Source organism: Nelumbo lutea, chromosome 2 (genome assembly GCF_056320005.1).
Source record: "Nelumbo lutea isolate HS-2025 chromosome 2, American lotus-T2T, whole genome shotgun sequence".
Lineage (NCBI taxonomy): Eukaryota > Viridiplantae > Streptophyta > Magnoliopsida > Proteales > Nelumbonaceae > Nelumbo > Nelumbo lutea.
The window spans coordinates 37,734,201-37,747,212 of NC_142685.1; the positions used below are offsets into that span (position 1 = coordinate 37,734,201).

At 33.6% G+C, this 13,012-nt stretch overlaps 1 protein-coding gene and 1 long non-coding RNA gene across 3 annotated transcripts; both read right to left on the reverse strand.

Annotated features, from left to right (window-relative positions):
- Nucleotides 1-1,399: 1,399 nt before the first annotated feature.
- On the reverse strand, nucleotides 1,400-5,717 carry LOC148869930 (uncharacterized). Of its 2 annotated transcripts, XR_016106505.1 has the most exons (3): nucleotides 5,425-5,715; nucleotides 5,153-5,331; nucleotides 1,400-1,482 (listed from the first exon to the last, which is right to left on the reverse strand). It is a non-coding gene; the product is annotated as an uncharacterized LOC148869930 (long non-coding RNA). The 2 variants fall into 2 exon arrangements; XR_016106506.1 differs by lacking the exon at nucleotides 1,400-1,482 and having other exon boundaries at nucleotides 4,881-5,331; nucleotides 5,425-5,717.
- A 1,951-nt stretch (nucleotides 5,718-7,668) lies between these two features.
- Nucleotides 7,669-11,121, reverse strand: LOC148869931 (uncharacterized). The gene is made up of 2 exons (XM_088974140.1): nucleotides 10,630-11,121; nucleotides 7,669-8,069 (listed from the first exon to the last, which is right to left on the reverse strand). The coding sequence occupies exons 1-2, from the start codon at nucleotides 10,974-10,976 to the stop codon at nucleotides 7,829-7,831; spliced, it is 588 nt and encodes a 195-aa protein (XP_088830266.1). The 5' UTR covers nucleotides 10,977-11,121; the 3' UTR covers nucleotides 7,669-7,828.
- Nucleotides 11,122-13,012: the final 1,891 nt, after the last annotated feature.

A 13,012-nucleotide genomic window follows, 5' to 3' on the forward strand; every position in this document is an offset into this window, starting at 1 on the left:
AGTTGTAGTGGCCGTTGTTCCCTGCGATGGCGATACCAAAATCATCGCCACTGCTACAACTTCCAACAAGGGCGATGAACAATAAGGGTATTTTAGGAATTTTAAATAATTACTACTTACGTTATGTTATATATGAACGGAGTGTGATGAAAAATTAATGATAAGGGAGGTTTTAGACAATTATCAGAAAAATTAAGATACTTTAAGACAATATATAAACAGTAAGGGTACAGTTTGTCAATTTCGTGAATAGTAGGGGTAGTTTAAGAAACTTACCCTATTTTTAATTTTAAATTATGATATTATTTCAATAAATAAGTAATATTGTAAATAACTAATTTGATTTATACAAATTAATAATTCTAGAAAATAACTTTCAAAAAAATTATTATTAATCAATAATAATTTTAAAAACTTAATCTTAATTTATTATATATTTATCTATACTAAAATTAATACTTATTGTATTTCAGTAATTATTTATTTTTTTATGATAAATATATTTTCAATAATTATTTATAAATCTATTTTTGTTTTGTTATTTAATAGAAAATTTTCAATAATTTTTGGAGTTTAAATTACTGTTATTTAGCTTTTTAAATTTCTTTCGCTATAAATTTTTAATAACTATTGGAGATTAAACTATTGTTCATGGGTTGGTTTAGTTCAATTGTATGTTGTTTGGCCAACCAAATTGACCCGATTAGGTTGGGGGGTTGGTTACTTAGGTTATATCGGCTTTGGTCAATTTTCAGTTTGGTTAGTTGGTTTAAAAGATTTAAACTTAAAAATTTTAAATATAAAAATTAAGTTTAAATTGTAAAAAAAAATTGCAATGGCATTATTAAAATAATAAATTTAAAAATTATATTTATGATATAAACTATTTTAGCCTAAGAAATATTGGAATTTCCCACTTTTCTGCATTAAAAATATATATTTAAAATATAATATATATATATATATATATATATATATATACTATGGTCGGGTTGTTCGATTTTATTCAGTTTCCAAATAACCAAAGTGAAACTGATCCAACTTAGTCGGGCTGGAAAATTGTTGAACCAAAGCCGACTGAAAATACTAGAAATCGGGTTGGTCAATTTCATTAGTTTGATTCTGAATGGCAACGGGGCAGCCGGGGACAAGGAGCCTCTCCCCATCCCTCTCCTCATGAAAATCCTCATCCAGTTCCCGTCTCCATACCAGCTAACGGGGACAAAGTTATCCCCATCCCCATCTATTTTATCCTTCATTCTTCTTTAAATTTTTAAAATGAAAAAAAAATATATTTATAAATAAAGATATTTTTCTAACCATAAATATCAAATTCAGAAAAAAAAATAAGGAAAATGAACTTGAATCAAATTTAATTTTGAGGTTGTTAGCTCTCAGACTTACCATTTGCAACTTGCAGTGTCATATTTGAAATTAATCCCATTGGCTTCTTTTCATCCTTCTCACTTTTTTCAAAATTTCCTACAAAATTAAAAAGAAGTTGATTTAGGGCACTATTCCAAAACCCTGAATCAAGGAGTTGGCTTGGACCAATAGAGTAAAAATCATGAACTGGTTTTTCCCTACCAACTTCAGGCATTTAATTTCTTTTTTTTTTTTTTTCCAATCGTAAGGAGTGTTAATAATTACTTCTTTTTATTTCCCTTTTAATTACAAGAAAACCCAAGGGAATGCTCGAGCTCGAATCATAGAGAGTGCCAATCATTTAATGTTGTTTTTACTATTTTTCAAAGCTAGAATTGAGTTCGAGTTTGAGCATCATAGTTTATTGGCAAACCAAGTTCAAATACATAGATATTCAGCTCGGCTCAGTTTGAATCGCTAAGAGACACTGCCTGATGAAAGGAAAATTTTACCATCTAATTTTTCTTAACATAATAATAGGAAATGGTAGTATAAGTGAACCAAAAAAAACTCTCCTCTCTCCTCTCTCTCTCTCTCAATGTTATACCGACACAAACAGCTTATAAGCTAGTCACGTTTGGGGTAAATCCCGTAAAGCCTTAAATAAGCTTTCCTTCAGCGAAAAACATTAGCTTTTAGGTAAAGCTTGTTTTAGTGGCTCTGTGGCTCAATCAAATGCCCTTGGGAGGGCTTTCAAGTAGCGGCTTCATGCTTTGCAAGGTGAGTCCTACACAAACAACCTATAAGCCATACTTTGTGAAAACATCGTAAAGCTTAAATATGGTTTAATTCAGCCAAAAGAACAAGGCCTTAGGTGATTTTTTTTTTCTTACCGCATTGACTCATTGTTACATATATTGATATAGATTAACAACTAAACATAGATCTGATGGTTCTAGAAGCGTATAACAAAAACAGAACCTTTGTTTTGGAGATAGGATTTATGGGTAAACAATGGTGTATATCTGCGCAACTAAAGCCATGTTTGGGAGTGCTTATTTGGACGGAGACCACACCATTAAGCTGGTGTTTGGGAAATAAAACTAAAATAAGTGCTTATTTTAAAAATAACGGCTTATTTTTTAAATCCAAATTTTCAGCTTTTTTAAGTGTTCATACAATAAGCACTTATTCAAAATTTTTCTCCCAAAATAGTCTCCAGAAAATTTTTAAAATATCATTTTACAAAAGCAATTTTACAAAGGCATTTTTATAAAAGTAATTTTATAAAAAGTACTTTTACAAAATCACTTTTAAAAAGTACTTTTACATGAACGCACTTTTATAAAAGTACTTTTACATGAAAACACTTTTACGAAAATACTTTTATGAAAGCAATTTTATAAAAATACTTTTACGAAAGTACTTTACAAAAGTACTTTTATGAAAGTACTCTTATAAAAGTACTTTTATAAGAGCACTTTTATAAAAGAACTTTATGGAAGTACTTATGTAAAAACACTTTTATGGAAGTACTTTTATAAAAGTATTTTTACAGAAGTACTTTTATGAAAGCACTTTTATAAAAGTACTTATATAAAATCACTTCTATCAAAGTACATTTATTCATTCACTTTGGATTGGATATTTTGAAAATTTGAAAAATAAAAGTCAAAGACCACCAAACGCCCAATACAAAATAAGTGCTTATTCAAATAACCACTTGTTTTTAAGCACTTACTTTTAACATAAGCACTCTCAAACATGGCTTAAGAAAGATGTCATTGGATTATTTCTTCAAATGAGCAATTGATAGAGGAAATATCAATCTGATGTTCCCTTAACACACCTTGGGCTATGTTTCTTGAAAAAAAACTGCTTTATAAACATTTTAACTCAAAAATCTCAACCAAATAGAATGTTGCCATTGAACTCAAAATGCTTGGGTGGCACTAATTCACCGGTATGACAACATTTCATATAGAAACGACATTGGTAGGGGTGTAAACGGATCGAATTCAAATCGGATCAGGCAATATTCGAATTCAAATTCGATTAAAAAATTCGATATCCAACAGATATTGAAAATTAATATTCAAATTTGAATCTGACTAAATATTCGAATATTCAATTCCATTCGAATTTGACTAATTAATTATTTTAAATAATTAATAAATATATAAAATAAATATTATATATATAAAGTATATAAATATATAAATTATTTATATAATTTAATTATTATATATATAAATTATATAAAAATTTTACTAATTAATTATTTTAAATAATTAATAAATATATAAAATAAATATTATATATATAAAGCATATAAATATATAAATTATTTATATAATTTCATTATTATATATATATAAATTATATAAAACATTTAACAATTTTATATATTATATATAAAAATTAAATAATCGATCGAATTCGGATATTTATCAAATCGAATCAGGTCATACCCAAATTCAAATCCGATTAACTATTCGGTATGAATAGAATATCCGAATTCGACCGATTAACTATTTGAATTATTCGAATTTGATTCGATTATGTCGAATCTCAAATTCAAAATCCGATTTCCAAATAAGTTGACACCCTTACACAATAGACAATGGTACCAAACACCACATGTCTATTTCAGATAATTAAAAAAGCACGGTTGGTGTCAATAGCCGAAATATTGAACATAATGGGCATATGGCAGATTATGGGTTCCAAATTCATCTGGATTTAATAACCACAAAGGGCCAGGCCCAAGATTTTGCTTCCAAATTGTAGGTATATGGGCTGACCCAATTTTGGATATGGCCTTTGGCCTCCCTAACCCAATCAATGTTAAACCCTATTTATAGAGTTGAATGACAAAGAATTCCCATCGCTGAGCAACCATAATTTGGGCAAACGCCGGTTGTCTCTTAGTGAGCTGGTTTTCTTAGGGTTTCAACTTTCAAGCAAGTAGTATTGTTTTCAACTTGTGAATGACCCCCGTACTAAATACGGGAAATGGGGAAGTTAATTATATATATAATATAATATAATACACACATATATAATAAAATTATATATGTATGTGTGAGAGAAAATAATTATTAAATATGAAATATTTAATAATTATATATGAAGGATATATAATTATAATACATATTATATGTATAATTATATATGAAATATTAATATTATATACACATATGTATTATATGTGTATATATATAATACAAACATATATAATACACACATATTTAATATCTATATATATATATAATTAGATAATATATGTATAATTATATATATAATTATACATATATATATATAATTAGATAATATATGTATAATTATATATATATATATATGTATAATAATTACAGTAATTATTTCAAATTAACAGTAACCGGTATAAAACGGTTCGAATATAGACCCGACCCGATAGCCCAAATCATTATTCTTCTTCACCGGAAATTCTGTTCGTTCGGTCGTTAGAGCCAGGAATAAAAGAGGCTGCGACAGGCAAAAAATGGGTGCTTTACCACCCTTTTCAAGAACAAAACAGGTTTAAAAGATAAGTTTAGGTACAAAATGTTTAAATAGAAAACTAAAATATCAAACAAAACTAATCTAAAGATATGTGAAAATGTTTCAGTCGCTGATAGAGTGAACAAAACAGTAGGCTTCGGCAGATAAAAACGAGTGTTTTACCACCCATTTCAACAACATATCAAGTTTAAATAACAACAGTTGTACAAAAACAGAGATTCATACGAAATTTAAATAGACTAACCGGATTGACAACGGATCTCTGAAAATGAAGTTTGAAGAAATCAGAGGATTGCGGTTTCACAAAGGACTTTCCTTGAACCAAGATGGCCATTTACTGTGCAGGAACCAAGATAGCCGTTAGGATCTGTGCATCCAAGAACGAAGATGGTCGTTTTCCATTCACTAACATGTCAAAAAAACCTGAAAAAAAGAAATGATCAAAGAATTCAGAGGAAAATAAATAAGCAGTATTGAAGAAAACTCGAAGGAAAGAACGGAATCAGTAATAGCTACCATTCATCCAGTTTCTTGGAGGTTGGAAGTAATATGAGGTTCTGTATGGCTGGTTTGTTGAAGTAATCTGAAGAGGATTTGAATGAGCAGAAAGGTTTCTTAGAGTTGGAAACTTGTTTGAAATACATCTCATTCTCCATTTAGGAACTGATAGAGAGTGGGAGCTTCCCTCTCCTCACTTCTCAAAGCTTCCCAGTTCTCACATATGGAAACTTTAATGCAGTGGGTTTGAACTCATTCTCCAATTTTTTAAGAACTGATAGAGAGTGGGAGCTTCCCACTCCTCACTTCTCAAAGCTTCCCACTTGTCACGAATGAAAACTTTAATGCAGTGGGTTTGAATTAGTGGTCTCTCTTGTTAAAAGTACAGGTATCCAAATAGAAGAGAGCCATTAGCCTGATTTCATTACTTTAATATATATATATTAGATAGGGTTTATTGATATTACTGATCAAAACAAAAATATAAAAGAAAAAGTAAGAGAAAAGACTTAAATATATCCTGAGTTTTTCAAAAAAGGCCGATATATCATTTTCTTTCAAAATTTCAAAATATACCCTTTATTTTTTAAACTCATGTGGATGGCATATCAAATAAAAGATGAATGGGTGTCTGGACGAATAAATAGAGATATCCTATGAGACAAGAGTTAACCACTCTATTCCATGATTAATTATCGGGTATGTTTAAGTCTTTTAATAGTCATAGAAGACAACTATTATGCAGCTTTAGAATTTGAACCAGTTTAGTGGCCAACTTTTTTTAGAGTGGGTTTATTGACTAATATGAGTTCAACCCAATTGCTAGGACTGTTGATGGGTTGGGTTGGGTCGGTTTATTGATGTTTTTTCAACTGATTCGATCTGGTCAAATTACCTGAAATTGAAATCGAAACCGGCCCTGCTATTCATTTTTGGCTCTACATTCCCAAAGGAAACCGGCATTTCCTTAATGTTTTGTGGCCCATCTATGAATCCAAATTTTGTGGAGGGAGTAGAGTTTGAGAGTACTATTTGTTGGAGTAAGATTTCAATCTGCATGAAACTATATAATGGATGGATCAAACTATCAAAGTCGTCCGGATCCAACAAAAGCTAAGAGGATGCTCTCTGCTACTGTAGATAAGTAGCGATGCAATATTGAAATTTAAGGCAAACACTTATTCATGTACTCTTTTTTTATTCACTGATGGAGTGATGGGTCTTGGGTCATCTTTAATGTTTACAACATACTTCCTAATGAACTCAGTAGTGAAAAACTAAGTAGATTGTAACTACTAACTAGGAACTAACTACTAAGTCGGTTCGGGCAGGGTCGGTTTCGGTTTTCATGTGTGAAAACCGAAATCAAACCGAATCATCAGTTTATGATTTTTTATAACCCAAAACCAACCGGTGCTGAAGAAAACCCAGCCGATTCGGGTTGGGTCAGACTGGGTTGGTCGGGTTGGGTCTTCTTATGAACAACCCTACCTACCAAGTGCATAAAATTACAGTGCGGGCTAGGTTTGGATTGGAAAGATTAGACTTGACCTCGACTTGATCTGGGCTCGGGTTTTAAGCCCAAATTTTAGGGTCGGGCCTGAATTGACCATAAACCCAGCCCAACCCGCCCGACTTATACCTCTCCAGTGGAAGATATGTTTAAGTCCAGTGGGGGCTAGCTAACAAGGTATATTTAAGCCTTTTTGAAAAACTCAGATACATTTAAGCCAATTTATGAAAACCTTACCTAGTGAGTAGGGATATAAAGGCTTTGTAGAGATCAAATTAGATTTTAAGCTCATATTCTATTAACACTAGCAATCATAAAAGAGATTTTCTAAGCACAACCTATTAGTAGTAGGTGGAAACCAAATAGGGACCCTTTAGGATGGTTTCATTTTATTTCTGCAATCCGTTCCCATTAGATGCCTTCTGTTGTTGCATCAAATTTTGAACCTAAGCTGAAGGTGCTCCTTACCTGAGAGGAAACTTTTCTGAGATTAAATTGGAATCTGCAGAACATCCCTACCCCACCTCCTATTCTCATGTATGTACTTGAATCCAAGCCACTAGAGGAAAGTTGTCCATCACTTGAGAGGCCACTTTCTAAATAGAACCCCTTTAAGTAAAACCTAAGAAACTGCTTTACTTTGTCATGTGGAAAGAGCTACTCTGCTGAAAAAAGTTACCCCATAAGTAGAGGATTGTTTTGGAGGCTTTAGGTCAGCCACTTGAGCTGACAACTCTTGGAAATTAATCTCAGAAAAAGGTGATCAAATTATTGACATATTGGTAGAACTTTTGTCCCATTGAACAATGCACTATGTCACAACAGATGATGAGATCATAAAAAGTTGATCAATGTTTAACTACAAAAATTTGGTGGGTTGCTTTGGGGGGGAAAGGGGGTGTGAAGAGATCAAACTATGATGTCTTTCAATGGAACTAGATTGAATATGCTAGTGTTTTTGGCCTTGCTGTGGATGATGACATTGTTGTTGCTATAGATGCTGCCATTGCTATTCATGTTGCTATTGTAAAGTGAATATGTTGCTTGATCCAGAGTCCCCTCTCTGAAAACATAGATGCTTTCATCCTCATCCAATCGACGAAACTTCTTATCGAAGGGCCGATCATAAACTCTATGGAGTGGCATTCCCCTGAGAAGTAGATGCATTAAAATTTAATTTAATCTCAACCATAGAACAATCATATGGGGCTTAAAAAAAGAAAACAAAAATGCAGAGTCACTGTTATAACACTCAGAAACTGGGATGCTCAGTCTCAAAGATCAGGCTTGGTAAAGAGAAAGATATGGTAAAAAGTCTATCTGAACAGTCTTTTCTCACCTGATCAACACATTCAGATCAGGCCAAATTGATTTTTTTTCTTTCTGTTGTCTGATTTTAGACCATTAATTTGTTGATATTAGATTTACTTCTTGCTTTATATCCATGTGAAAATTAAATTAAAAGTGAATGGGTCCAAGTCTGAATAAATTTACTATTTAGCACCCAAACAGAGACTAAAGGGAACGAAAGAGCCTAGTCAGATCTGGAACTTGAAGCCACCACAAGCAAAATGATGTAAATGAAGAAAAGCAAAATGAGTTATGGGCCAGGTTTTTTGTCATCCAATTTTGATTTTAAGACAGCCCAATAACTATACCATTGAAAGATTGGCCCAGTGCACGTTGGTCGGACCTACTTATAAGTTATAATTGAGGATGCCACGCCGAGCACGTGCTGCACGTGTTCTAGGGAGCAATGCACCAGTGCTTAACAATACATCTGGAACGTTATGTCAGTTAAGGTGGGCCCCATCCTGCAGCTCCACATAAATGACGTTTCAGATTCAGATGGATGGTTAAAGATGCATGAGTAAGCGAATAAAATATCCTTAGCACTTGAGCACTTCTCTTGTCACTCCAATTAGAATTATGTACTGAAAGAAACAAAAATCAAGGGGTTCGAGTTCGACCATGATACCGGATGTCCCGTCGGATGGAGAGAGAGAGACCATAGAAACAAAATATGAGCTAAACCTGTTAATTACAAAAAAATCCTATGGGCCCAAATTAAGGGCCCACCCAGCTAATTTCTTTTCAAATGGGCATTACAAAAAGTCAAAGACGAATCAAAGCCGGCTTTAATGTCTTTATTGAGTTAGAATTTAGAACATGGTAGGGAACAGGCGAAGACAGAAGAGGATAAGGCAGGAGACAGATGACTTAACTAGATCGAACTATATTCATTGTCCCCTTTCAAAATGGGCCCTCCCACGTGGAAACAATTTAACCATGGGATCGGTGTCAAATGTGAATGTAAGGTAGATATAAAACTACCCCGCATATGAGGGAACTTTGTAGTCTATTTGGCCAGTTAAAACTTAAAAGGGTTTGTGCCAATCTCAGCACAGAAATGCAACAAATTGGATATTAGGCTCAGTTTGGAAAGAGTGTTAATTGTTAATTGAGAAACGAGTTCAAATCTGCCCCCACAGAATGCCTTTCAAAAATGTCGTAAAGCACATCCCAATCATGTATTAAGAACATCTCCCAATAATAAATACGATAAATATTCTCAATGCACGCTGAAATCTGCATGTATAACGTTTTTGGGGCGCATTCTGTGGGAGCAAATGTATACTCTTGAGAAAGTAGAAACTGTCCTTCGAACAATTTACTGACCCAACTACTGGTTGGTTCAATTACTGACTGGTTGAGGCCCAATTACTGACCCAACTATCAGGGCCCACCCATATGATAAGAAACTTTTTCTACACATCAGATTGGAATCTACTCAACACCAACACCTCACCTATTATTGTCATATGTCCTATTTGACTCAAATCCACCGGTGAATGTGGGATCCTTATTCAATCACCAAAGTTCAACTTTATTGTTTATGTACTTAGTGAGAGTGAGAACGAGAGTATTCTAGTATCTGTTTCCTAGACACTGGCCAAGTGGTAAATTTGTGTAGGCCACACCCATCTACGTGTCCTTTAGCCACATGGCTGAGATACATAAAAAATCATCAATGACGTTGGGAGTTAGGCTTTTCCCTCGAAAACCAAATTTCAAAGGTATAGAAAATAAGAAAATAAGCAATGAGGAGAGGAGAAGCAAACATTGGAGATGCAGTTACAAAGCCCACAAAATACTATGGCCCCACAACTTAGCCCCATCTCTCAACGGGGCCCACCTTTGATTGGTTCTTCCTTTCTGCGAAAGTTCAGGTTCAAATATAATCAAACGTATGCTTTTGTCCTTATGGTTCAGTTTAAGAGTACAAATACAAATACAAATATGTATCGTGTAAATACATATAAAATATAAAATTTTGCACTCTATATATTTTGATTTGTACACCTTCCAAACCGATCCTATACTTCCAATTTTGCAAGTACAGAATTAACAAATAAAATTAAATAAAATACAATAAAATATAAAAATCAGTTGATGCATAAGACCCAAAACAACTTAAAACTATTAAAAATGCCAAATTAATAACTAATAAGCTTTCCTGGGACCTGGGTGTGGAGATGGCCCAGTCCCAGCGAATGGTCATATAAAACTTCAATTTTCATTTAAAAAAACCAAATAATACCCACGTAAGGAAAAGAAATAAAATAAATAAAAAATTGTGGAGAGAAGACTGTCACTCACAGAGGCTGTACAAAATAAAAAGACTCACAGAGGGAGAGCAAAATACGGACCTAATATGGAAGATATCAGAGATATCGCTTCCAATATCACAGTTTCCTTTGTAAAAGGTGACGGCATCGATGAAGGCACGATACGTGTAGGTATGCAGGCCGTCGATTCTCGGATAAGGCAGCTTCGGCCGGGGCAGCGGCTCCGTCGGTGATGGATTCCGGTACCCGGAAGCGGAATATACGTACTCTTTCCAGGCTACGCCGCCTGTGTTGGCCGCCGGTGGTGGTGATAAGGGAAGACCAATGAAGCCGAGGGTGGTCATGATTGGCTCCAACTCGTCGTGGGTCATGATGGGCTTGAACGTCTTTGTGTGCCAGAGAGCCAGCTTCCTTAGAGACTCCTCCATATGAGAGAGAAAGAGAGAGAAGGTGATTGTGATGTTCAAGACTGCCCTTTTTTGTTTCTTTTTTAGTGAAGCAGAAGCGTTGGGAGTTGGGACAGACGAGGAATGGAGAAAAAAGAAAAGTGTGAGAGAGCTGAAGCATGGGGAGTGGATTCTACGCTTTGGAGTGTGGAATGTAAAAGGCTACTAATTCATTTTCGAAGTGGCAGTTTTAGAGGAGTAAAAGGCACCGGAAATTGTCTACAATTACGAGAAATGCCACGGAGAAATAGAGATGGGGTACAAGGGCATATGTACAGCTTAGGTCAAAACAACTGGGATTAAAGTTTGATTAGTTGGAAGAGTGAGAGAGAGAGATGACAGTTTTGATTCTCATCTCTCGGTTTCCAAATTCCAACCCAAAAGCCAAATCCAATGTTTTTTCATATTCCAATTTAACAGTTGACAGCTCAATAATATACTCATCAATGTATACTTTTGAAACATTTCCCAAATCTTTTTTAGATTAGAAACATAAATCTGGATAAATACTCCAGAGACAGAGAAATAAAATAGGAAAGAATTTAGAGGTTACAACTTATAAATTCTCAATGTCTTTCCACCTGTCCAACCAATGAACCTATCAATTTAAATCCTGTTATTAATTGCCAAACTGTCTTTATTGGGTGATTAGGTTTCCTGCTAAACCATAGTTATTGAACCAACCTAAATAATCACAGTGCAAAACTGTAAAGGAGGTTTTAGGGCTGTAAATTGCTTGGACTAGCTAGTTCTGACCCAAAGCCTATATAAGTATTTATATATTCATAGCCAACTTTATCATTGATTGGGCTTACCACGTCTGAATTCTGACCCAATAGGACCTGATTTTAAGTAAGAGACATTTAGCTTGGTAATTTAACAGCAATACAGATTCTCTCCCTCTTTCTATGTTTGGTTTGAAGGAAAAAGTATGGAAAGGTAAGGATTCTTTTACAAAGCTTGTATATGTTTCCTTATCTTTCCCTTCTTTTCTTTGCTTTTTCCTTCAAACCAAGCACACCTTTAAAGCCTTGTTCGCTTTCCATTAAGTTATTTACCCAGGTAAATGATTTCTAATAAAGACTTACCTAGGTAAGTGCATTTGCCCATGTTCTTTTTATTTCCCATGTAAATAAGGAAATTATCATTTTAGCCATAAAAATCCATCATTAAAAAGGGCATTTTTGCCCCATTCAAGTGTTGGCAACTCCCCCCATCCCAAGAAAGTTATTTACCCAACTAGGAGATGGTTATTACATACACAGGTAAGCGATACCTAGAAAAATAAACATTCCTTGGTCAACAGGAACCAAAATCCCATTGACAAACTTTCCCCCCTCTCAAAATCCAAAAAAAGAACACCCCCTAAGTGTAAATTGTTGAAACCTCCCTTGTACACTCTGATAGTTGTGGCTCGGCAGCCTACTTTATGCTAATAGCAATGTTATCCTCTAAATATTTTGATAATATTGCACATTTTTTTAGTAGACAAAGGTGGGCAAAATTACCAAAATACCCAACTTTGATCATTTGAATGGTAAATTGATTTTTAAATTTGCACTTCCCTATTACATTGGCCATAAAATTTGTGTTTTCTTCTATAGAAGTATATATAGTTTGTTGAATTTTTTTATTTTCTACTTTTTAAAGAAATATATAGTTTTGAATGTTTTATTGTTTTCTTTGTTTTTCTACAAATTTTTCCTTTTATTATTTTCTACAATTCTGGATTTTTTGGTTGAAATGTATTTCCGGAAAACATATCCTTTTTTTTAGTTTAGCTTTTTTGTTAGTATAAATTTTTAATTTTTATAAACTTTTGTGTCTTGTACATTTTTTATTTTTTTGTGTCTTGAGAAAAAATACTGAGTGTGGTGGATATACGGATTCAAGCGATTGGGTTGAGGTAGGTGAGAGTCAGGATAGGTTCTAAGCTACTATGCAAATAAGACATAGATGCCTCTTTTTCAAGATATTTTGGTTAGTGTGAAACCACATATTTTCATCTAAAGGAAATC

What these genes read in the sequence shown, in the direction of transcription:
- LOC148869931 (XM_088974140.1), bottom strand. Translation starts at nt 10,976, where the DNA reads ATGGAGGAGTCTCTAAGGAAGCTGGCTCTCTGGCACACAAAGACGTTC. An exon ending in TCTGATATCTTCCATATTAG is followed by an intron (nt 8,070 to 10,629) that starts GTCCGTATTTTG and finishes TCTACTTCTCAG; the next exon opens with GGGAATGCCACTCCATAGAG.